Source organism: Macrobrachium rosenbergii, chromosome 45, assembly GCF_040412425.1.
Source record: "Macrobrachium rosenbergii isolate ZJJX-2024 chromosome 45, ASM4041242v1, whole genome shotgun sequence".
Lineage (NCBI taxonomy): Eukaryota > Metazoa > Arthropoda > Malacostraca > Decapoda > Palaemonidae > Macrobrachium > Macrobrachium rosenbergii.
The window spans coordinates 32,127,014-32,153,189 of record NC_089785.1 but is presented as its reverse complement, the minus strand read 5'-3'; the positions used below and the strand labels follow the sequence as shown (position 1 = coordinate 32,153,189).

Below are 26,176 nucleotides of genomic sequence, written 5' to 3'. Positions count from 1 at the left end.
ATAAGCTGTCAGTAAGAAATGGTTCAGAACACTCAGAAGCCTTGGGGATTTTCATTCATATGAGATATTCCTGTCATAGCATATATTTGGAATGAGAATTCATATTTTCAAAAGCAGCTGTGTTCAGACGAAGGTATAGGGGACATTAGAGATTCACAACACAAATTAATTTACGGGCATAATTGACCAAAAAGTTGATTGCCATTTCAAAGCAAATACTCTTAGCCACCAACCTTATACAGTACACATTTATTAGTGATCGGGGATGAAGTAGTGTAGCTAAAATACAGTGTTTTCCTGGGTTAATTTATTTTGTGGGCTTCTCAGATTGATAGAATGCTACAGTATAGGTGTGTTCATGTGTGTATCCATCTATTATTTTCACATGATACTCTGTGTTCTGTCTCATCCTGTATGGGCATTTTAGTATGGAAGCTTGTTGTGCGTGGTGAGGACATTTAAGGGTTGCTCCATGTGAAATTTTGTGAATGTCAGATAATAATAATAATAATAATCTTGCTGTTACCAGTCATCATCATTACCACCTTCAGTGCCATGTGATGCTGAGGACTTCTGTGAAATTCCACCTTCCACTTAACTTCTTCCTTGTTCATTGTCATGAATCTTCACTTGTATCCAGCCTCTCTTCTCGTAGTTTTCACCTGAGGATGTATCATTACCAAAAATTAGTCACCTAAATAAATTGCAACACTGGAATGATGAATTTCACAAATTGAAACTGAGTAATCCCGTTGTTGAATTGGGGCATTATTCCAAATAAAATGAGCGCCACCTGGAAGTAATTTCAAACACATCTTTGAATTGGTCACAATTCCTATATGTAGAGAATGCAGGTCAGCTGCAACAGTTAAAACGCTTTATATGACTGTTCAAACTTTGGAAATTAATAAGTAAATATTGCCACAGTCTCTATCATTTACAGCGTAACTGATTATCAGATTTTTAAAGAATTGGGCCAGTCGTATGTGTCCAGAGCTTTGCCTATGATCTGGTTAAATAACTTACGGTATTGATCAGCTTGCAACAGCAGTAAGGTTTTATGAATAAATATATTAAGGAAATTGTGTTAGAATCTTCATTTATTTCAATTTATCTTATTACATTTTTGAAGAATTGAAAAGTTACTAGAGAAAAGTATGTAGCACTGTTTTGATCCAGCCAGCTTTCTCTTTGTACTTATGGACTACTACTACCAGTGCTAAGAGACTTCAATGTCATTGGAGGTTTTAAAGTTCAAGGGACATGATTGCATCATGCAAACCTCCTGAGTGGAATCTCTGATTCTTGCAAGACTTGCAAGGGTGCTGTATGAACCTTTTCTTGAGTCTTTTCCTCAGAACCTTTTGAAGAAGACCGTGTAAATTATACATGTTGGTGGTTGGACATCTGTAGGTCTTTCTTTTGCTATGGACATTGTTGCAAAACTGCTGTACTTGTACTCCTTTTGCTGTTCATGCCTTGTTAGTTGCAAACAGCTGTACTTGTACTCCTTTTGCAGTTCATGGTTAGTTGCAAACAGCTGTACTTGTACTCCTTTTGCTGTTCATGCCTTGTTAGTTGCAAACAGCTGTACTTGTACTCCTTTTGCAGTTCATGGTTAGTTGCAAACAGCTGTACTTGTACTCCTTTTGCTGTTCATGGCTTGTTATTCAGAGTCAGTGCAGATGATTTTGTGCTCTGTGGTGACTCAGGTATTTCGTGTTTACAGGCTAGTGGGAGCAACAAGTTTCAGAAATGCTGTATTGTTTTGGTCAAGGCAGTTAACCCTATTGTGCCTATACTGGCCTGTCAGAAGAGGAAGCTGGTAGATGATGTAATTGTACATGAAACTAGAATTGTAAAAGTTAGGAATGTTATTGAACTATTTTATTAGAACAGTAAGTCATCTCTTTCATTGTCTATTAAAAAGAGCATTTTAAGTTTGGGCTATTTTGAATTCAAGCAGCCCAAATTCATAAGATTGTAGCAAAATTGTAGGTGTTTGGTCTGTTAGTTGCAGCTGGTAAAGTTTTTACCTGTGGCAGAGATGCATTGGACTTAACATCATCTCTTATGCATCCTTTATTCCTAATCAAGATTGGGAGGTTATATGTAACTTTTTATTGGGTTTTGACTGCTTAGTGTACCTCACTGAATTCCTATGAGGCCCAAGTGTGCTCTTGAATTCTTAAGACTCAGACTATCAGAGTCTTCAATCCTGAACCTCTCTCCTAATTGGTGATATGGGCAGGATATGATTGATGGGTTTTAATGAAGCAAATTTTATTTTTTAAACATAAAACTAATTTTGACATACAGACCCATTATTCATATTTGATGTGCCCACATTTCCAATTTGTTTCTCACTACTTCACATATAGCCTACCAGACCAATAAGAGGGTACTTAGTACCTACTGTACCTAAGAGTTCATACATGTCTTCTTACAGGGAGACAAAAGGTGGTGTCATTGGGATATTGTAGGTGCTGAGGGGAACATGAGGTGAATGTGTTAGTTTAAAAAAAAAATCTAATTTAAAGTCTTTTTATATGTTGGTGTTGATAGAAAATAGAAGTTGGTACATTAGTCAACTTTCCAGCTTACTGTAGCCTCATACTCTTGGCCCTTTCATTTTTCTGGAAATTTGTAATATCCTGTATGACAAGCACATCATTGTGAAAAATATTTCTCCAGTTGAAGTTAAGTGTTATTGTAAAGAGTTTGCAATAATAATAATAATAATAACAACAACATTGATAATATTGTAGCCATAAGATTACTAGAGTTTATTGTGCCAGATTCATCTTATAGGATTTTTTTTTTTCTCAAAGTTGCTTACATTTGGCTCCTTTTCACTTCGTGTAGCGCACTGCAGGTGGAACTTTATTTATTTATTTATTTTTTTTAGCTCATCAACTTCCTTAATATTACTCGAGTTTTCACATCACAAAAGAGCGAGTCCTTCGGGCCAGCCCTGCCTTTGAGTCCACTGTCTCATTAAACTAATTTTTCCTTGTGACTTTTGATGGGTAGCTACTTTAAACCTTACGCTAGCATAATGATGATGTTGGCTTTGGTGTGGGTTTTGTCCCCAATTATTGGTAGCTATAAAGATATTTCCTTCCCATTATGTAGCATTTGTGACCAGAGATGAGAGCTTGTCTGTATTTAATTTATATATAATTTATATGTTGTGAGAATGTAAATTAACTTGTATTCTGTACAGTATTGGCAAGACTGAATGAATTGTTCTTATGTTCATGCGTTCACCATTGTAGGGTCTGTTGCCCTGAGAACATTTTGTGCAGCACACTGTAGGTAGTACTAAAGAATTATTTTCTAGAATTTCTTCGTGCCAGGTGCTTTGTATTCTGTTCGTTTTCATCTGCTCATTTTAGTCTTCCCACTTACTTGTATAACTTCTTCACCTTTGTATTGTTTCAGTGTTAACCTTTCATTTAAGAACTTAGACATAGGAGAGTCAAGAAATTTGGTTCATTGGTGCCTTCAAAATGATCCATAATATTAATAGTCAAACATACACGTAAAGAAAAGTTCTGAATGTCAGTTTTGGCTCTTTAATTGTTTAAACCTTTGTCTAAGGTATACATTCCTCTCAGCTAAATTTGAAATTGTTGTTCCTAGTACATTAAACGGAAGGTTTTGATTGTATGTCATCAATCTGGAAAGCGTAGTCACATGTCACTTGTAGATCTACAAAAGCATCTATCCATTCTAAAGGAATATATATTTACAGTATAAAGAATTATGTAGTAAGCCAGGTAAAGTTGATATATGTACTGTATGTATATTACATACAAATGTTATGTTTATTAAGAGAAAGCATATAGAATGTTGATTTGTGCAGATAACTACAACACCTCACATGAGAATGTATGGTTCACGTAGTCCTCATATTTTAAATGTCTCTGCAGCAAAACAATGTTTTTGTGCTGTTCGGTATATAAATAAATCCTTAAGAATGTTCATAAACCCTTCCATTAGCATTAAAAGTTCAGAATGCTATTTGATGGTTGATGGCAATATGCAAGAGACACGCCTGTTGAAGAGGAAAATATGACAGTAAGAATTTTAAAGGAGGGAACAAAAGGGTTAATATTACATTTCATTAGGACTTGAAATCCCTTATAAAATAGCATATGGATAAGATATTAAACAATCTAAAACATTATAATACCTTGTAAAATAGCATATGAGTAGGATAGTAAACAGTCTAAAGCATCATGAATGCATGTAGACATGGAAATCATTGCAGAATTTGGGTTAAAGCGTAAAGTGTCTACAAGTATTTAACCATAACTCCAGTCACAATGTCTTATTAAGCTTTTCACAGAGGGACAAGAAAGTAGAAGTTGCATGTGAATATAAAGAACTTAATTTTCCATCATTTTACTAGTTTTTTATAATTAAAATATTCAGTGAATGAGTAATAAATCTGAAATTGTAACTATTATATCTTATTCTGCTATATAATGGTTAATTGTTAAGCAAATTACCATTATTAAGATTATAATTTTCACCTTCAGACATACATATTACTTGTCAGTTGTGTTATGAAATTTAATGAATTACTGGCCTGTGTGACATTTGCAAAACTAATTTGGCCAGCAAGTATTTTTCATGGTTTAAGTATACAGTATTTGCATTCAAATATTAGTTGTAATGCTTCAGATAACCTAAAGACATGGCAGTGTTTTACAATTGTTTCAGAAATCAGATGTAGCTTACATAAAATTTCCAGGACTTGAAAAAATTTTATCATGTACAGAAATAGATTTTAATCACTTTTCATTACAGTATTTGTAATGTTTAACCATATACAATCATATTCAGTTTTGTCTGACTAATTCAAGAATGCTCAAAAAGACTAGATGAAAACAATAATCTGCTCTTTATAGGGTTTAATGAAACTTAGGGAGGGCGTGTTATGTTGATAGTACATTATACTGTAGTATGGAGGCTTCATATAATTTGTTTATATTTACTGTGTGATTCATTGTAATTTATGTGCAATATTTGTTCATACTTTTCTTTTCCAATTTGACTGCATATATCTGTTATTAGTTAGCACTAGACATTTTATTTGATATGATTGGCACAACAGCACATGTGACACTATAAAAATTTCACTTACTCTTCTACTGAATATCTTTCTCTCTTCTAAGTATCCTGGATATTTCAAAGATTAATGTGCTGTGCTTATGAGTTGGTGCAGCTAAAACCTTTGCAGAAAAAGTTCACATAAGTTAGCCCTTGTTTGGATTTGCTTTAGGATGCTATGCAAGATCATTTTGTTTGCTTCTCAATTTAGCACATACCATCAGTTTGTAGCAATGGTTTTTGCAGTTGTGATAAAAATTAGTTTTTTCCAGGATTAGTTAGCAGGATTTCATGTATTTTTCAGGTAGTCATCACATACAGCTGTAATATATATTACTGATTTTTTTAAAACTAAAACTGGCATTGTTTCAGTGCTGGTGGAAGTGTTTAATAAAAACATTAAAAAGTATTTGGCTTTTTTGCCCTTTTTGAAGTTAGCAGCACCGGTTGTTTGTATGACTTAATTTTTTTGACGCATATTCTTTTATATTTGTGACGTAATTGGTGAGGTGAAGTAATTCTAACACACTGTATTTTCTGCAGACATTTACCAGTTCTGCTTTCTTTTGCATGAAATGTACCTGGATATCTATGGAACTGTGCCCTGGCTTTTGGTAGCAGGATTTTAACCTTGAAACCTAGTGCAGTACTAAAGGAGGTTCTTTGCAGCCTTCTATTGAACCCCTCCCCTCCCTGTTCTGTTGCTTACTGCATTTTACTGCTTCCATTCTCTTTGGTTTCTTTGTCACCTGCCTGTCCAACTTTGACATCTGTTATTTCCAATTTCTACTCGTATTTAAAAGATACCAGAGAGTCTTAGACTTAATTTTTTCGTATGACAAGCAGTACCATATACAGTATCTGTTAATGTTAAACTGAGCAAAATTCAACAATACAAATTTTGTTAATGGAAGCTGTTCACGGTTTTTGATACTGAAAACAGGAATTATTCTTGTCAAATCAAGAAACTGAATTGTCAAGATGGCCATCAAAGAAAATTCCTTAAGAACCTTAGAAATAAGTAAATACAGAATCCACATAAATAATGAAATTGGTAGACATTAAAGGCAAAAAGCTTAACACCTTGAAATGTACTTGAAGAATTGAAATTCCTCCCAATAGTGAATATGCTGAGGCTATGAACCTTCAAAGCACCGGATCTAAAATAACTTGCGTAAGCAGTCACTACAGGCAGTCCCCGGTTATCGGCAGCCTTGGTTACTGGCGATCCGGTTTTACGACACTTGTCTAGCAACAACGATAACCAGATTTTCGTCGCTGATAACCAGTTATCGGCGCTGATAACCGGTTATTGGCACCACTAACCAGGGATCAGTGCTATTATCGCCGATTTTCGGTTTGTCGTCACGCCGTTGGGAACAGAACCCCGCCGATAACCGGGGACTGCCTGTATAGAACTTTTATCTGCTATTCATCTTCTGGTTGGATCCTTATCCCAAAATTAATACCTTATTTCACAGGAAGTGCTGTTTACAGTATTAAAGCCTTGTTTCTATCCTGACAGCTTTCGCCATTCAATTTAAGTTTTTTTTTTTGTCCTTTACCTGAATCATTGAGATGATCCAAACCTAGAACTTATTTTTCAAGTTAACATACATAATTTCTTCATGATAACCATATAGTCCCACATTATATACATTCATAGCTTTTACATAATAGAAATTAATTCAGTATTATATTGAGCAGAGAGATGTAGGCAGTCCCCGGTTAAGGGTTCGGGCCTTCAGTTCCCATCGGCACGACGATAACCAAAAATCACTGATAAGAGCACCAATCCCTGGTTATTGGAGCCGATAACCAGGGATCGATGCCCAAAATCCAGTTATCGTCGTTGCTAGACAAGCGTCATAAAACCAGATAGCCGAGGCCGCTGATAACCGGGAACTGCCTGCAGTTACGTCATAAACTACCTCGTCATATATTGGTGGTTCGACATTTCATGGGACCTGTCCACCCTGCGTCCCTCATGATAAAAAGTTCCAACTAGTGTGACTGACAGACACATTTGGCTTTGAGCTCATGATTACAGGCAGTCCCCGGTTATTGGCGGGGTTCCGTTCCCGACAGCGTGACAATAACCAAAAATCAGCGATAATAGCACTGATTCCTGGTTATCGGCACCGATAACCGGTGATCAGCGATGATAACCAGGAATTGGTGTTGCTAGACAAGCGCCGTACAACCAGATTGCCGTTAACCGATGCTGCCAATAACCGAGGACTGCCTGTATTGCTTGTATAATATAACAACGATCACTTAATCATAAAAGAAGAGAGAGAGAAAAAAGTACAATTTAAGTGATTTATCTAGAGAGGTTAAATACGATTTAAATGATTTATCTCGAGAGAGAGAGGTGCAATTTAAGTGATTTATCTACCAAAGGATTCATGGCTGATGCTACTGTAACAAGAAACCATTGATGCAATGTAGCCAAGAGGTTTAGGGGTTAATGTGCAAGATTTTATGGTTGTGTCCATTAATTGGCAAAATTATAATTGTGATTCTTTCAATTTGAGGCCCCACTATATATGAGATGATAAAAATTACATGTAAATTAGTGCAGGATTGTTTTACATTCGTCATAATACCATTAGTGAAGTATTAAAAATTAGTATATATACATTAACCAAATTTCTAGCTCGCATTTTTAAGCCTGACATTGGAAACCCAAAGGATTATTGTTGTTGTGGAATAAATGTTGACGCTGTAAGGAAGATAAAGAAGTTGGACAGCTTTGTGTGATGAGACAAGCAAAAATGGATGAGAAGTCAAAGGCAGCAAGCAATGGAGGTGGGAGGATGCTGAAGAAAATCTTGAATATCATCTACAGTGTGCCATGCAAAGCAGATCTCCCCCATCCCAAAACCCCATGAGCTTTTCGTTTCTAGAAAGTATATGTTGCATATACTTCATATGTGTACAGAAAATTTTATATATGCTAAGTACATTTAGTCATAATTTTATTTTTCTCATAGCTCTTGCCAGAATGGTGAGAATTCCAGCATAAAAAATATTTAGTCTGTGCTGTATGCACATTTCGTGCGGAAGGAACCAAAAGGGATATAAAACGTTAATGAATAAAACTAAAGTACAATTACCAGCTATTACTTGTAAGTGAACCAAGCATCTGATATTTTGCAGATAGAAAATTTTGCACCTCGGTAGAATGCTCTGTGGATGCAGATGCTCTACTGTATCAGACTTCAGTTTTCTGCACAGTCTCAGATGGTGATGGACAGAAATATTTTGTTGAAAGAGAATGTCACTTTGAGCAGTTTTGGCTAAGTTAAAGGTCCCTGGCTGGGTATTGGGGAATGATGTGCCCCTTGGAACCTTAATGGATTTTGGATATTAAATGGATGAGAGCCAGAATAAGCTGTGAAGACCATGACTCTATTCATAATGAAGAGCTTAGAATCTGTTTTGGAGCTTTTACAGTTTTTCCAACCAAATCATTGTTAGTTGAATGCAATGAACTACCACAGTCTATACGTTTTTGAACTTGCGACTATAGAATGTACAGTGAAGATTCAAGTGAGTGATGCTACCAAAAGTTCAAATAGACATTTTTTCAAAAATAATCCCTATTCCTTTCCAAGTCAGAGCTGATCGGCTCAAGTGTTCATACTTGCAGTTTCCTGACCATTGCAGTTGTTGTTGCTGATAAAGCAACCAAAGTGTCATTTACTATAACCAGATCAAAAGGGTGTTTGAATAGCATTAGAAAACACATTTTTTATACTCCACTAATTATAATGTCTCATTCCGTGCAAATGGCTCTCCAGTCACATCAGTTGGGAAGATGCACCTCACAGAACAGTGCCAAGCCACACTCCATTTCCACACTAGTTCATATTCTCTCTTGCCAGTCGCATCCATGAAAAGCTTATGGGGACTGGGAGAGGATGCTAAACTCAGGATTAATGGGCTATTATAAAAAAACATGTTTTATTGTAAAAGCATTGTTTATTCATTATGAACCCATTATCACAAAAGGCAAAATCACTGTTTAGGATGGAGTACAGTGACGAAAACAGGAGCTTGATGAGAATTAAAGACTGCAAAGGGAAAGTCTGTCCATCCTTTGGATTAAGTCATGGATACAGGTTCTGGGCAAACAGAAGTCCCACCAGAGGCCATTGTTAGACTTCTGATAGGACGTAAAGCTCGCTGACAGAAGAGGCATCATCCCGAGGTTCATTTGGAGGTCTAGTGAGGCTGGCTAAGTACCAAATCCAAATCGCAACTTGGGATGTTTAACCATGGTCCAAAGGATTGACCGAACAAAATGATGAAACAGGTCTGAATGTCACAAACATTACCTACATCAACATCATGTTGAAGGAAAACCTGAGAGACAGCATACATGTAGTGCTTACAAGCTTATAGAGAGAGAGAGCTTCTTGGTATGGAATACCTTGATCATTACACCAGGCAGTAAACCTGCCCACTTAACCCAGTTGTAGAACACCTGCAAAGGAGTGGCAGTAGCTGCTTCAGCAACTTGTGAAAACCCATTCTATTGGAGACTGTGCTGGATAATCTCGCATGAAAATGGAATGACTGGGATGATTGTGAAATCAATGAAGTATGACTGAAACCCTCCTCTAAATAGGAAGTGTCCTTGAATAGTCAACAAAATCCAGCATTCAGGAAATCTTTTACTGTTGCCAGAAGGGGGCAGTTAAAATCGCTGAGGAGTCTGCCAACGCTCAAAACTTTGCTAATGCCTGATTTGGAAGGTCAGGGGTAAAAGTGTAGACCTGAAGCGTTACATCCAATGTCCATGCCATTGGGTTTGGTTGCTTAGAGCAGCGAAGTGGTAGTCTGGGATTTAAAGGTGTACAACCACACAAGTGCAAGGGCATTGCAGAAGCTACTCTGATGGAAAAATCTGACAGATATTGCTGGGAGTGTCTGCTATTGTTGCAAACTACCTGGGTAAATACTGTCACTGGTCACCACATGTTCCTCTACCAAGTAAAAATCTCAGCTGATAGTAGCCAAAAAGCTGACCATGTCCATCCTTGCAGGCAAGGTTGTCACTAATGACTGGAGGCGTAGAAAGACTGCCCGCAACTCATAAGAATTTGTTTTGCCTCCATTAATTCTTGGGTGACCACCTGCTTCCACCAAAGGTTTGACATATGCAACCCCCCTCAAACATCTGAAAACATCAGCAGATTGAGTTCTGGTAGAACTGGGGGAACTTCTTTGGTTAGATTACAGTCATCCTGCTAATTCTTGAGGTACTGTAATCTCTCTTGAGTTGGGCAACCCAGATATACTGCAACATGATAGCATTTTAACAAAATGCTTCTTAAAGTTGAAGGAGCGGGTGCAGAAGAGAACACAAGAAACCAACTTCTCCAAGGACCTGCCATGACTCTGCAACTGACCGTAGATGACACTGGAATTCCTGAATGGTGTTCTGGAAATAAATCTTGCCCTCTTAAGGGGCAGATGAACTCTTCATCCTTAGATAAACTGCCTGTGTGGAAGGCACCAGGTCCTGCTTCTCTAGGTTGACCTGCGCCACAAGGACTGATGCATCACCAGAAGAATATCTTTTGATGTTGCTCAGCTCCTCCGTGGAAGGTACTAAATTCAGCCAGCCATCCAGATGGTGCCACAGATACAAGCCTTGACAGCAAGTCCAAGCAGCCACAGGCACCACAGTCCTGAGAGCATGGTGGAGTGAAGAGTCTTTGGTGCTAACAGGAAGGTAAAAATTGGAAAGGAAACTAAATGAGACTAATGAAGATGAAGTACCCATACCAAAAATAGTAGCCCAGGTAGAATTGCATGTAAACATTAACTCAGGAATGAAGTCCTTTTGTAATGTATCAGGAGCCGTAGAATCAGAAGTAAAAAAATCAGTGTGCAGAAAGAAGGCTAGAGAGGGCTTGAAATGCTGCATTCCTTTTTCTCAACATCACATTCACTAGCAGGCATTAAGTGTACTAAATGTGAAGAACCAAGGTGCATCTAGAGAAAGGATGAGGTGGTAGGGAGTTAGAACCACCAAGAACTCTGCCCAGCCAGCCAACTCAATAGGGGTAAGGTTATCTTGCAACGGTCTTGGAAATAGACCTGTTTTTCAACAAAAAATGTTTTGTAAAGAGGCCAGGAAATCCACTATCTAGAAGATATCATAGACCCAGTTGATCTCTGTGAAGGAAGTATTGCCCTGGAGCACGTGTAAATCTTCCAGTTTCATCATCTGAGTTTTGCATTAGCATGGTGCTGTCCTAAGAGGAATTGAATCTAGCCTTCATATGGGTCCAAGGAGTGCCAGGTATGCAAGAAGGTATCCCAGAGTCCAGAAGGTTCAGTTGAATGGGTTTGGGAAGAGGCCCCACTCTTCAGTGGATTAATCTTGGTTAAAGGCAGAGCATAAAATCTGTGAGGAGAGGTCATGGTGGCCACTGTTGAAGGCAGATGGGGCAAGACTTTAGTTAACAGGACCGCGATAAGCTCGTCCATATATGAAACAAGAAGTCGCAAACTGATCCAGAAAAATGGAGAACACCTTGAGATTCAGTAAAGGGTCCAATCCACTGATTGCATGAATGGCAAATTATTTGGAGTAATGAATATGAATGGGAATAAATTATAACAGATCAGACCCGTCATTTGATTATGGCATTCTTCCACACGGAAAGAATACTGTGCTGAAGTAAATCTGTCCTGTCTTCATATTTGTCACATTCATTGGACCCATGGATATTTACTGAATAATCCATGTGACTGGGATATATAGAACACAGGTCAACACTAACAGTTAAATCATTTAACATTGATGGTCAAACTACTACCAACTACAAATGTCAAGTTTGGAAACAATTCGTGAAATATTTACAAGAATCCACAGCATTTTCAACTTTCCCAACTATCAGATTTTGAAAGAACCTGCAACTTTTTTGACACTGAAAATTTATTACTAAAGCAATAAAACCACTCTGCACATGTGTCTACTTTGTCAAACTGCCTAAAACCCCAGTCTGACCTTAGTTTTTTTTTTTACACGCACTATCCAGTGCACATACACAAACATTTGGTTTGTGAAGCAGTAGAAATCAGACACTTTGGTAAAAAGTACATATCATAGGAGGTTCCATGCTCTTTTGCAGTTGGCAAGACCACGATTTTCCTTCTTGTCTGCCTTATAATTCAACTGGGAGCCTGTGCAGTAAGTTTTCAAACACTGTGTAAAACAAAAATAGAAAGTGTTTGAATGCATTTCATTTACTTTAAATTGGTGGATGTCTGCAGGAAGCATATGTTGCCCTGTGGAATTCGGTGTTAAAATTGAATCAACGTATAGTTGGGAGGGTTATAATGGGGTATTTTGGGAGAATAATTTTGTGACTGAAGAGATAAATTTTAAAATGAAAAAAGTACAAATTAAAATCATTAGACATGGATTTATTAGTATTAACATCTTCAACTCGTTAAACTTTAGCAAGTTTTACATATACTGTGCAAACCCTTAATAAACTTTTGTTGTAAGTAATAAGAAATGAAAAAGATGTATACTCTCTCTCTCTCTCTCTCAAATCAGCCTGAGTTCATTCACCTTGAACAAAAAATTATTAAGTAAACCAGAACTGTTGTACCTTGTAAATAAGTTGGAGAATTGTCCTTGATAGTTGCATTGTTGATGCCAGCTGATTTCAAGATAGAAATTGAAAGAATAATGATGAATTATTCTTCAAATTGTAAAATAGTTTTCCCAGATCTCTTAATTCCGCCTCTGATTTGTAATTTTTACGAAACTGTGATTAATGTTTGAGACAATCACTTCATTAAATAGAATTTTTTGCAGTGCTGATGTAATTACTTGTTAGTGTGACTGATTACTGTACTAGATATTAACTGTCTTACTTGGGTAGGGTAGCTTAGGTTCACTGCATGTGGTTAAGAGAACACCAGATAAAGATATTCCTATTTTGTAGTTTTTCTATGGTAACTGATTTTTTTTTTTTTTTAACATTGACAATAACATTGCATCTTTTCTCTCCCCTTTGCCACAAATGAGAAAGGCTGTTCATTTATCCATATTTCAGTAGTTCTGTAGATGAGCAAAGTATAATTCTCTGTGTGGCTAAAATTGAGTCAGAAGATGTCTAGGTCTGATGGTAAAAGATAGGTAGTTGTAATACTACACACTCATCAATCTTGTATACCAGTGTACCCATAAAATTGTTGTCATGGCAGTTGGAAGCCAAAACTTAGCAAAGTAAAGCCTCTAGCATAAGTCCATAAAAAGTTGACGGCAAATCAAAACGTGCAGATTCTGCATAAGTCACTTAATGGTTTCGATTACAATATTGTTAATGGAAAGTACATTTGAACCAGACCACTAAATCACTTTACTATGCTTAAGAAATAGTCTTAAGGCTTTTTCCTTAAAAGGGTGAAAAGGTGAGCAAGAAAGGTAAGCTTGGTAGAATGATGAAATGACCAAGGGGAATTGTTTGAAAGTAAGGCGCTGAAAGTATACATTAGTGTGGCTGGGGGCCTAATTAACACTGCTGATAATCTCAAAACTGCCATTGTTGATAGTCATCCTACAGCAGTCTCTGGCAGAGGCAGACAATAAAGAGGAGAGGTAAGGCTAGGGTTGCTGCTGATTCGGATTACCTTTGATTCAGGCAGTGGTAAAAACGGTGAGAACCTTAACAATTACTGTGTTAAGTGAAACGTCTTAAGAGCAGTATGTCAAATAGTGATATGTAAAATTGGGATGTAGCTTTAGAGATTAGAATGAATTTAATTTACAGTTATTGTAGAAGTGACAGCAAAACCATCGGTTCATTGGCATTAAGAGTTGTAGGCAAGGATTTCCTTTAATGGAGTTAGACATCTGTGCCAGAAAGTCTCGTTTAGCCTAGTCCTGGCCTTACCCTGTACCCTTTTTCCAGCAGATGAGTGTAAAGCCTTGCTTTAGTACTACTTATACTGTGTTGCACATGGAAATATGGCTATGTATTTTTAGGACGGCTCTTTGTATCTCATTTTTCAAGTTGATTTCCCTATATACTGTATTTTTTGCTGTGGAAAATGCAGCACAAAGATGCATCAAGAAGTAGGTGTATTAAAAATACAGGACCATACTCCTTCTGTTGTTCATAGCCATCTCACAGTCAAGCTGTAAATGTGATTTGAGTCATTTCAAAGTTGGACTTACCCACTGTTTATATTGTAGCTCCACTTTTATTTATGGAAACACCTGGCTACATTTGGATACTCTGTGAAGATGAACACTTAGCCCGATGTCTTTAAGTAAATATTCTGTTGGTCACTGATGTTACAGTAAAGACGAATTGAAGCGTTTGTAAAAAGAGGTAATCAGAAACTGATGGTAAAAAAAAAAACTGTCCCAGAATTTCATTAAAATGTCATAAAGGTATACTGTATATTTTAGTGCAACTTTCCATACGATAGATTTGTTAATAAGGTACAGTTTTGACGGGATGTTCTGTAGAGTGATGTAAAGACCTTATTTATATATAGTATATTTCTTGTGTGGAAGGTTGTTACATTATTCCTTACGACTTTAAACTTATGACTCATGAAATGCACTTCACTACTGTATTAAATTATTAAGTGTAAACATTGGTATGAATGTTCCAACAAAATGAATAACTACGGGTTTCTTCTCTGCAGGTACTCTCCAAGCCTTGTCACTGCAGATGACGATGAGAAAGAGCAGCCATCAATATCTTCAATTTTTGCTCAAGAAGAGAATCTTCAGAGTTGTTCCCCTCCACCACCAGTATCTTCTTCACACTCAAGTTCACAGGCTCAGGAGTCGATATCGGCCATCTTCGATTCCTTCCTCGCTCCTCCTCCCCAGACACCCCCACCAATTCAGACCCACCATCCTGTCCCACCTCATACCCATGAACAGCCTCCTGGTAACAGATTTCCCCCCATGCCGCCACCTTTTCATATGAGCAGTCAGCCTCCTCCACATGGTCCACATGGTCCACACGGACCACCTGGTATGCCACCTGGTATGCCCCCTGGCCCTCCAGGTACTGGTCCCCCTTGTATGCCGCCTGGCCCTCCAGGTACTGGTCCACCTGGTATGCCACCTGGCCCTCCAGGTACCGGTCCACCTGGTATGCCACCTGGCCCTCCAGGTACTGGTCCACCTGGCATGCCACATGGTCCTCCTGGTATGCCACCTGGCCCTCTAGGTCCTCCTGGTGGCCCGGGTGGTCCTCCTCTACCCTGTGGTCCTCCAGGACCATATTTTATGCGTCCTCCTCCTTTCCAGAAGTATGGGTCACCTCATGGAAATCCTCAGTTTGGTCCTGCTTACCCTCCAGGACCCAGCAATAAAATGCATAGACCTTTCAGACCAATGATGCACTCAAATGCCCCATATTACCATAATAAAAATAAGGCTTCGAACATGATGAAATCTTACAATACACACCAGCCATCCTATTCGCAAGAGAAAGATGAGATAGTTGTTAGCTCAGAAACTACTGTTACAACAACAACTGAGACGGCTCCCGGTGAAATACCTTCCGTAGAGGCAGATTCAACAGCAATCGCACCAGAAGTGTCATCATCCCTAGAAATGGATACTCCCTTGCCATCAGAATTGCCCAGAGAGGAAGACTCAGACCCAACAGCTTCTCAGGGAGTTGGAGAAGCATCAGAAGCGAGTGCACCACCTGGCACAGCAGTAACAACAACAGTGCCTACTGAATCAGAAGTTTTACTTTCCAGTATGGCTACACAACCTGCTCAGCCTGAAACTATAGCTAAACCAGCCACAGAGGGTGCCACTGAAAGCAATGCAAGTGAAGCAAATGAAAAACCAGTAAAGAAAGCTATGCCTAAAGTATTGGGGAAGCATGGTGCCAAAAAGAGACTTCTTTCATACTCAGGAAAGTTGAATGCGTTTTCTCTCGCAAAGACGGCAAAGCAAACCACTGCCACTAACTTGGAAGAGGACGACGAAAGTGCCGAGAAAAAGAAAGCTTTAATCCAAGCAAAGAAGAAGAAAAAGGAGGAGAAGATGTCCTCTATTGAACAGATTCGAAATGAAGAGTCCCGCATCAAGGAGGCTTTAGGCCTGAAAAATGTTCTGTTTAGTCCCTATGGGCCTGGCTTAGCACCTCTTGCTAAACTTTTAGATAACCCAGAAGAACTCAGGAAATTCGAAGATAGAGGAAAGCAAGCAAAGATCAAGTTAGAAGAATATGAAGTTCGCTCAAGAATGCGGGGGAGGGAAGAGAAAAAGAAGGACAAAGGGGAGAAGGAGAGAGAAAGGAAACCCAAAGAGAAAGAAGACAAAGAATGGGATAAAGAGAAGGAAAATGATAAAGGTGAGGGTGAGGGCAAAGCAGACGTTCCAAGTGCCACAGCTGACGAAGAGGCTAAAACTGACTCCACAACTAAACAGGAACAAGAAGAAGTGAAAAAGAAATCCATAGTGTTACCTAAGACATGGAAGGAGTATAATGTTGAAAATTATGATCTTGACAGTTTGAAGCAAGCCATAAGAGAGGCACAGAGGAGACGCCGTTCACGAAGCAGAGAAAGACTTCGGTCTCATGGCGGTTACAGTCGAGATAAGAAAGATCCCAGAGATGAAGAAATAGACAATTATGGCATGCAGAATGAACCAATATATCCTGTAAAGCTCAAGTCTCTGAATGGAATGAGATTACAGTACCCAGGAAAGATGGTACAGTACACTAAGACACGACCTTCTCTTTCTTATGGAATTAATTATCACAGATTTAATGCTCACTATTCAAATCGTAATGAAATAAGGATGAGAGAGTCGGCAGAGATATGGGAGATTATCGAAGACTTATGGACTGCCAAACCAGTTTACCCTCGCCATAAAAAACACAAAGGTAAACTATCTCGGGCCTGGTTTCCTGAAACTTTGGAAGGTAAGTCATCAACTAAGACTAAGACAGTAGTGGAAGAGAAAGAGGAGCAAGCTCCAAAGTCAAAATCTGAAAAGAAATCTAAAAAGTCTCACAGTCGCCACAAGGCAGCGGAAAAGAACGTTGTGGAAGTTTTGCCAGAACCTAAAGTAAAAGAAGGTGAAGAGGAAGAGGTTACCCAGGCTACCACAAAATCTCGATGGGATTCAGATAATGATGAAGGCGAAGGTAAAGTTGTCGAGGTAGGTGGAGAAGATGAAACCATGACCACGCTGTCAAAAACCGAAGAGATGGCCGACTTAGAAGAGTGCATTAACCCCGAAGAAAGTGAATTAGTTTCATCAGATAACACAAATAATGCTGAAAGCGGAGAAGTTAATGAAGCGTCGGGTAAATCATTCCCAGAGGGACTCAACGAGGAGTACGAAGCATTTTTAGAAATTCTTGGTGGAGCGTCGGATTTGCAAGAGAAGCCAGACGAGAAGGAAGACGAGTCAGGAACACAGGAAGATGGGGATCTTCCTGAAGTTGCTGAAAAAGAAGAGGATGAATTGGAAGAGGGAGAGGAGTCATATTCAGAAGAGTCAGGGGATGAAGAAAAAGAGAATCAGGATGAAAATATACCTGAAGTGGATATGGCAGAAGAGGAAGAGGAGAAAGATACTGAGGGAAAATTAGACCAAGAGAAAAAGAAAGACAAAGCTGAAAAGAAATTAAAAAAGCAAATGAAGAAAGCCAAAAAGAAGCAAAAGAAAGCCAAAAAGAAAGCTAAAAAGAAGGGCAAGAAAATAGTAAAAAAGAAAAAGACATCCAAGAAAGAGGCCAAGAAAAGCGACAGAAAAGTCGATGTTTCTGATGTGAACAACGAAAGTGATTCTTCTGTCATCGACGTAAAAGAGGGTGACATGGGAGGGCATTCACAGAGAAAAAGAAGGCACTCAGGGGATAGCAGAGATGGCAGTGAAGAGAGGCATAGAGATTATTCTGGTAGACGAGATTCTGAGGATAGGAGTTCACCAGAAAGAGAACATATGGACCGGAGGAGGAGGGACTTTACCCCAGACAGGAGGGGCGATTATGACAGGAGAAATAATTTTGATGATAGAAGAGAATTCAATTATCACAGGGAAGGTCGTGGATATTTCAGAGGAAGGGGAGGTGACTGGAGAAGAGATGACTTTGGAGATCACCGAGGGAGATTCAGAGGTCACGGAGGGTATGAGAGACGTGGCCGAGGAAGAGGTTTTATCAGAAACTTCCATTTTCGAGACAGAAGGGATTCCTACAGAGAGAGAAGAATTGATTATGAGGAAAAGAGAAATGATGATAGGATGTATGAAAGGAATGAAGATTATGAGGACTATGAGGTACACAGAGAATTCATCAGGGAAAAGAGGTATGAACGTAAGGAGGCTCTCGAAGAAGGCAGGGATCTTCGGAAGGAAAGACAAGAAAGAGGAGGCTATGAAAGGAGGAGGAACAAAGAGAAGGATATTGAAGAAGTAGAGGGCTTTCTCTCCTGTTCTCCTGCTAGAACTATATCTGATGAAAGTGATGATGACATAAAATCAATCGAGCATATTCCAGATGAGGAACCGACCATAATTGAGGACACTAAAGAGGACTATCCAAGATCAAGAAGAGAAAAACGATTGCCGTCACCAGCACCATCTCCGTCGCCTTCTTCGTCTCCAGAAAGATCGAGAAAATCCAATGAAGATCTGTCTGAAGACGAAGAAGGAAGAGTGAAATCTAAGAAGAGAAGTGTCTGGGATATAGAAGAATCCAACACCAGCCAGTCTTGGAAATCAAAAGAATCCTCACCGAGCCACACCATTGAAGATGTAGAAGAAGATGAGAAGACATCCATGAGCACAAGATATGCAACCAGTAATACTTCTGGGTATTATGATATGAGCCCCACTTCCAGTCCATCATCAGAACCAGATTTAGCAAAAGTTAACGAAACCAAGTCATCCAAGAAAAAAGGGAAAAGTAAGAAAAATGTGGAAGTGAAGTTAGATGATATTCCTTACCCTCCCGGGGGCCCCCCAGTAGGCAAAGAGAAAGATCCTCCTAAAAAGGCTCACACTGCAAGTGATCGCTATAGTCCTTCCAACATGTCTATGTCTGCCAGTCCAACTTCTTCATCTCCTGACAACTCCCCACGTTCTCACTCTCCAGGCTTGGAGATTCCCCTTCCTCTTTCAGTACAAAGTATTCCTGTCCCACCGGCAAAAAGAGCATCCAAGAGAGAACTTCTGGCAGATTTGAAAGGAATTTCTTTGCCCCCAGCTGGGATACCTCTGCCATCAGGTCCTCCTCATAGTAGTGATTTGGAAGTTACTAAACTAGCCACACCCATGCCAGTTCCTGCTGCAGTGCCAGTTGCACCTGTCCAACCACCATCATTCTTAGCACATAAAGTACCAACTCCTACACTAGGTACTACTCCCCTGTTTGCTTCTGCATCAGGAGCATCAGTCCCTCCTGTACTCCCAGCAGTATCAAGTAGAAAAGACTCGTTAACAAGGTCTTATGACACTGAAGGCGTAGAGATCAATAAACCAGCAAAGGCTTCTGTGTTTCCCTCAGGAACTGTGGCATCTGAATCTGAGCCTTCAGAAATGGAAACAAAGGGTTCTGATTCTGAAAAAGCTGGTGGACTTTCTTTCAAATCAGATATATTGCCAACTAAATGGGTTGAGAAAAGTGCTGATGAGGGGCATGTTGATGATGTTGCAAGTGAAGACAAGGTCAAGAGTACCAGATCAATGCCAATTACCTTCCGCTTAGGTGGATCCAAACAGACAACTATAAAGAGACTCCAGAAGGGATCTGTGTTACCAGAATTTGATCATGATGAAGAGGAAGAAGAAAAAATAGCTTTAGATTTGGGTAGAGATGAGGATGACGATAAAGTAGATTTTGGTAGTGAGGATACTAGGCCTGAAGACAGGAATTCGTTCAAAGAAAGTTCTCTGATAGCTCAGCCAAGTAAATCTCCTCCAGGGTCTCCAAAGGTAGCAGATGCAAATAATAAAGAAATGCAGATGGATGAGTCCAAGGACGTAGAAAATTTCAAACGCTCACGATCACGATCTGTAGAAAAGAAGTCCCCACAAAGAAGCAAATCCCTCCCCCAGAAGGACTTGTCCCCCGAGAGAAGTCCTTCCCGTGAGAGGAGTAAATCACCCAAAGGCACCAAGAGTCAGTATAAAGGTAAATCACCTACAAGAAATAGATCACCTGTAAGAAGCAGGTCACCCCAAAGGAACCGTTCTCCTAAAAGAACAAGGTCTCCCAGAAGGTCAAGGGATTCGAGGTCACGTAGTTGGTCACCGAGGAGAATGGGAGGGAGACGTTCTCCTCCTAGAAAGCGAAGGATGTCACCTGAATATAGGAGGTTCAGGGGCAGTCCCGAAAGGGGTAGAAGACGAGAGTTTGGAAGCCCCCGTAGGGCAGGTCGTTGGCCTCGTGATGGAAGATCACCTCCTCCACGAAACCTTGGGCCCAGAGGTGGCAAAGATAGACGGTCTCCAAAAAGATATAGTCGCAGCCCTACTCCTTTAAAAGGGGACAGGTTTGCTAGTCCAGACTCAAGACACAGTGGAAGTCCAGAGAAAGGACATGCCCCAGTTTCTCAGGGACCAAGAACACCTGAAGGACCTGAAAAGGATAATTCAGTCAGGTCCCCACCACCTCGTATGGGGTCTCCTCAGAGAGAGCGGGAGTTTAGGGGCAGTTATAGAGAAAAAATAAGTAGTAGGAGTCCTGAAAGACCACCATCTCCAGAGGCTATTGGTCGAAGACCATATCCTAGTCCACCTGGGGGCCGTAAGATTAGGAAAGAGTATAGGTCAAGTCGTAGCCCAGGGTCTAGGAGCCCAGAAAGATGGGCTTCTCGACGTCACAGTCCTGGAAGGAGAAGTCCAAGCTGGAGCCCAGAAAGGCAAAGGGTGGGTAGCCCAGGCTGGAGAAGTCCATTCAGAAGCCCAGATGGTCGACCTCGGTATTCTCCTGGAAGAGAGAAGGGGAGTCCTGGGCGTCGCTGGAGCCCAGTACGATCTCGATCTCCGAGGAGGTCTCCTTTCCGTAAGTCTCCTTTGCGAAGGCCTCACAGGTCAACCAGCAGATCTCCTGTTCGAAGGTCCAGAAGCAGAAGCCCCATTCGCAGGTCAGGTAGCAGATCCCCCATTCGAAGATCACCATTGAGAAGGTCTCCAAGGTGGTCAAGATCACCTCCGGGAAGGATGTCACCAGGCAGGAGGTCTCCATTAAGAAGGTCACCTTTAAGATCTCCTATAAGGAGGTCACCCATTCGAAGGTCACCGCTTCGTAGATCACCTGGACGTAGATCTCCGCTCAGAAAGTCTCCACGAAGGTCTCCTCGTAGCTCCCGATCGCCAAGCAAAGACTTCGATTATGAACGGCATGAAAGAGGAGGGTGGAACAACTGGAAATGGGAAAAAGACCAGGGAGAAGATCATAAAGACCCAGAACGATGGCCAGTTCGCCCTCCAAGTCCCAAAGATGCTCCACCTCATGATAAGTATTACAAAAAGAAGGGGGATCGTAAAGAGGGAACCTTGAAAATTGATGCTGACTCTACTATTAGCGATTCTGAGCTCACAATTAAGAAAGAACCAGTTGACTCTTCCTCACCATCGCCTCACAATTCTCCACGTCGGCTCTCGCTAGATGAAAGACTTCAGCAAGAGCATGGAGTCAGTATTGAAGACCACTCAAAGAAAAGACAGCCTCCTTCACATTCACAGCCTCAGATGTATAATTGGGGTTATCAAGCACATCCAGTGCAGGTCAGATATCTCAAGTATTTTCAGTTTTCAATAACATAAAGTAGGATGTGAATTATACTTATACTGAAACTATAATCAACCTTTTTTTTTATTGTAACTAGAGCCATCATTACAGTGCATTACAAGAAGTATGTTAAGGACAGTAGTTGAAAAGATTAGCAGTAATACATATTTGATGTATAATGTAACATCACGGAGAAAGTGTGATTTGAGTACCAAATTTCATCCGAAAATAGGTCCATCAGTTCCAGTATGCTTACGAAGGAAGCAGTGATAGTGTTGCTGGCGAAGGCAGGACTGCAGAAGGCTCATCAAGGGTCATCCAGGTTGGCAATATGTTACAAGTCCTTCCCCAGGATCCAGCAACAACAACTGCACCCCAGTCAATGATTGTTCAACAGGTCTTACCTCAGGAACCCAGCACTGCAACTGCTCCTTCACCCATGATTGTTCAAACTGGAAATGTTATTCAGGTTGGTACATTGGACATTGAAATATATTTTAAAAGTTGGTATTATTAGGCCTTTAAATTTATATCATGGTCTTTGCTTTTACATAATTTTATCTGTACAGTACAAGGTTTGTCAGCTGACAGTTTCAGTTTTTTCCATCTTGAGCATTTCTTATGGAAGTCCCACCTGGTGTAGGTCCTGATATTTGCATTTTTCATATCATCACCAATATTTTTATGTTGGCTTTCCCCTAGATATACAAAATGAGTCCTAGATTTTAATCTGTGACCTGTGATTTTGTGGGACTTCTTATTGGTTATCCTGCCACTGCCTTATTTATAATCTTTCTTACCACCTGCACCTCATCCCATCTTACTGTATCATCATTGTAATTGTTACTTCCAATGCCGTGCATCACAAAGGGCTTGTGAAATTGTCACTTGTCTCTCTGCTTTCACTTCCACAAGTCACTCCTGTGCCTCCTGTCTCGTAGTTCTCATCCTATTAGGCCCCGAGTCTCCAATTTGTATTTAACATTTTTTTAGCCTTTCAATACCTTCACCAGCACTTTCATGGCCTGCTTAAGCAGTGTCAGTACTCGACAGTTATGACAATAGTACAGCCCCTTTTCCTATGTAAATTACAGTTGTGCATTTTTTTTTCTTTTCAGTCATATCCCTTCCTTTATCAAGTTTGCATACATTCTGGTCAGCTCATTAAGTTGTTTTTCAGCTGCTCTCATCTAAACAAATTGGCTTTTCACTTCATCTACTTGATGGCTGTCCTCTCTCACTTTGTAACTGATTGCCTTACTTGTCATTGTATGTAAACCATCCACACCCATATTCTTGCCTTTGAACACCACATTTGCTTTCCCTTCATCATTTGAAGCAGTCTTCCCAATGCATTCCAGCTGCAAGTTATCCCCCCAAAATTTGTGAGGTTAGGGGTGTCAGCCCCCTGTAAATTTGCAAGTTTGTGAATAATTCTAGGTTCTTGAGAATGGGTCATTTAACCAGCCCATAAGTTAGGCTTCTGGAAATTTGTGGTCTGGGTGATGATGTGAAGCGATCGAAGGAGGTACTCGGCAGCTGGCGATGACGATACTGGTACTTTCCACCTGAGAGCTCACGAAGTCAGTGACTAGGTCTACCCTCGCATTCCGGAAATTTCTGTCAGTCTGGAAGCAAGATGTGGTCTCATAGATCACACACTTGTCTTCTTCCTGTGGTCTTGCCCACAGGCCTTTGGAACCTTTTTTCCTTGGCCTTGTGGTGGCTAATCAACAAGTTGTGTTTCCTACCTGGCTCCTTCAAGAGGAATTGTAGCATCTCGCCTAAGGTGTTGGTTCTGGAAGCAAGAAGGATACTGAGAGTGACTGGCCTCTCCTCTTCCTTCCCCTTCCTCCTACTTCTCCTCCTTCAGGATGAGAATAGGACTCAAACCAATACTTGCTGGATCAGGCGTCTGATGTGGTAAGACTAGACACCGAGCACCAGTTCTATTTTTCTTCTAGAATCATAGAAGCAATTCCACTCCTTCCTCTAGGAAGGGGAGACGGGCAATAAAGGTAACCCTATCTCAGGTTTTCCTTACTGCCTCTGACTCTTAGGTTCTTCCTAGCCTATTTCGAATGAGCTACATTTCCTCACTCATGCGAAAAGGTCCGGTATCTGACATTTGATCTTGCAGTTCCTACACTCCGATCAATATCTCAGAGGCATGGTACTCCTCCTCGCTCTTTCGACCAGGAGTAGCCCAGATGTGCTGAACTCCAGTCAGTTCAAGAGACTTGCTCAGATTCCTCCCTCCAACCAGTGAGTCTTCCTAATCAGAACAAATCACAATTTTTAAAAGTAAATTGTATTTTTCCTAACTATACAAATCTGAGGTCCTTTACATTACATTTTATGCCCACCTCATGCCACCCCTCAATCTGAACCTGGGCTGAAAGGCAAACTGGAATGTTTACATCTGGGCAGGTAGGTATTCCCCGCCTACCTGACGGTAGTTACCGCCTAACCACCTTGTTCAAGAGTTTAACAGCCGTGTCCAGCTTCGCCGTAAGTAATTCCTAATGTAAAGGACCTCAGGTTTGTATAGTTTTAGCAGTCTTCTTCAGTGTGGTTAAAACCTCAAGTAGCAAATATCGTAGTCCCACCAACTTACTTACAAACACAGTTTCGTGTCAGAGGCATTGCTGTACAACAGTTCCTTAGACTTTCTTTCACATTATTACACAAGCTTATATATTTGTCTTGACCTGGTTTTTAATGTTTAAAATATTATGATTAGATGTAAAGTTTACGAAATTCAGTAACTTGAAAAACTGTTGTACAGTAATACTGTTTAACTGTTTAGTTACCTGATTTAGTATAAATTCATGCAGCTTCCATTGTGCTTTGGACAGTGTAATAAGGTCTTTAGGCCTTGGGTGTGCTGATTTGACATACCATACCACATACAGTTCTGATATTGCTGTATACAGTCGACCCCCCCTTCAACATTCGTGGCTTCGCCTATTCACGAATTTTTCAGTGGAATGTATCTCCAAATTATTCGAGGAAAATTCACCTATTCGCGGATTTTTTCTTAGAGCAATACTCACTAATTATTGTATTTTCATATTTTCATAACTAAATGTTTTAGGATGATAGTTTAAGATATATTTGGTGTTTGAACTATTAAAATAAGCAGTTGTAAGCATTTTTAGAGAAGGTCTTTGGTGTTTGAACTATTAAAATAGGCAGTTACAGGCACTTTCAGAGGGGCTCTCAAGTATTCACGGATTTTTGGCGTTCAAGGGTGGTTGTGGTCCCTATTCCCCCCTCGAATACCAGGGGTCGGCTTATAGCATTACATATTACACTAAAGAATGAAATGTAGAAAATATATGCATAACATTATGTGTTGAATGCAGTCATCCTTGAATATCTGCTTCAGTATAAGGTAATACTATAGTATATTCTTTTCAGGTGGTACCAGCAGAGAACATGCAGATGTTGGGAACTGACGTCCTATCAGGGATCCCAGTGTCCAGTGGTGGCGTAATGGGAGTGGGAGGGGTAGTGCAGGTTGTGACAGGAGGTATGGTGGGCATGTCTGGATCTTCACCAACCCCTGTCCCCGCCCCGGTGACATCAGCGGCCACCGCCTCGAGCAAATCAGCAGCCGAGGATACGGCAGCTGCCGTGTCCTCAGTCTTGTCTAGTCTGTCGTCAATTCAGCTGCCGGGTGCTTCAGTCTTGACGTCGTCATCGGTCGGTCCGCTACCCTCCCACTCTTCGGTAACGACTCAGGCAAATTCCCTCTCTACTAGTACGGTTACTCCCACCACATCTACTCATGCTGCTGGACTGCCAGTGGCACATTTGATCTCCCTTTTACAGCAGGTAGGTTTGTTACGCTACAGAACCATATTTTGAAGTCCTTTTTAAAATAATCTCAAAGCCAGCAGTTGAACACTGTAAAACAGGGTTGCCTTAAATAGGATTTTTGCAATATCTATTTTATACTCTGTATCACAATATTAGTAGCGTATGAAATGCGTGTGATTTTTGAGGAATGTAGTCATTATATTTAAATGTGAAAAGCAGAAGAAAAAAATTTCAGAAGGGGTTCATTTTGGCTCAAAAACACTACATGGCAGACTACCACAAGAGAAAAATGGAGTTCATAAAAGTCATACTGTAAGTGAAATACATAACAGAATCATAATTAAGGATTTTTACACTTAGCTTTTTACTTTCACTTGAAGATACATGAAGTCTTGCCATTATGGTAAGGCATTGATTACAGCATCTTATTAGATGTGTGAAATTTATTCATTCCCAAAATT

General features: G+C 40.1%; 1 protein-coding gene across 3 annotated transcripts in view; it reads left to right on the top strand.

Annotated features, from left to right (window-relative positions):
• Positions 1-26,176, top strand: part of LOC136829877 (uncharacterized) — a 79,262-nt gene that overhangs the window by 42,290 nt on the left and 10,796 nt on the right. For all 3 annotated transcript variants that reach the window (XM_067088943.1, XM_067088942.1, XM_067088944.1), the window contains 3 exons: positions 14,815-21,886; positions 22,123-22,359; positions 25,314-25,730. In XM_067088943.1, coding sequence (XP_066945044.1) covers positions 14,815-21,886; positions 22,123-22,359; positions 25,314-25,730 — 7,726 coding nt within the window. The remainder of the gene's footprint in view (positions 1-14,814; positions 21,887-22,122; positions 22,360-25,313; positions 25,731-26,176) is intronic.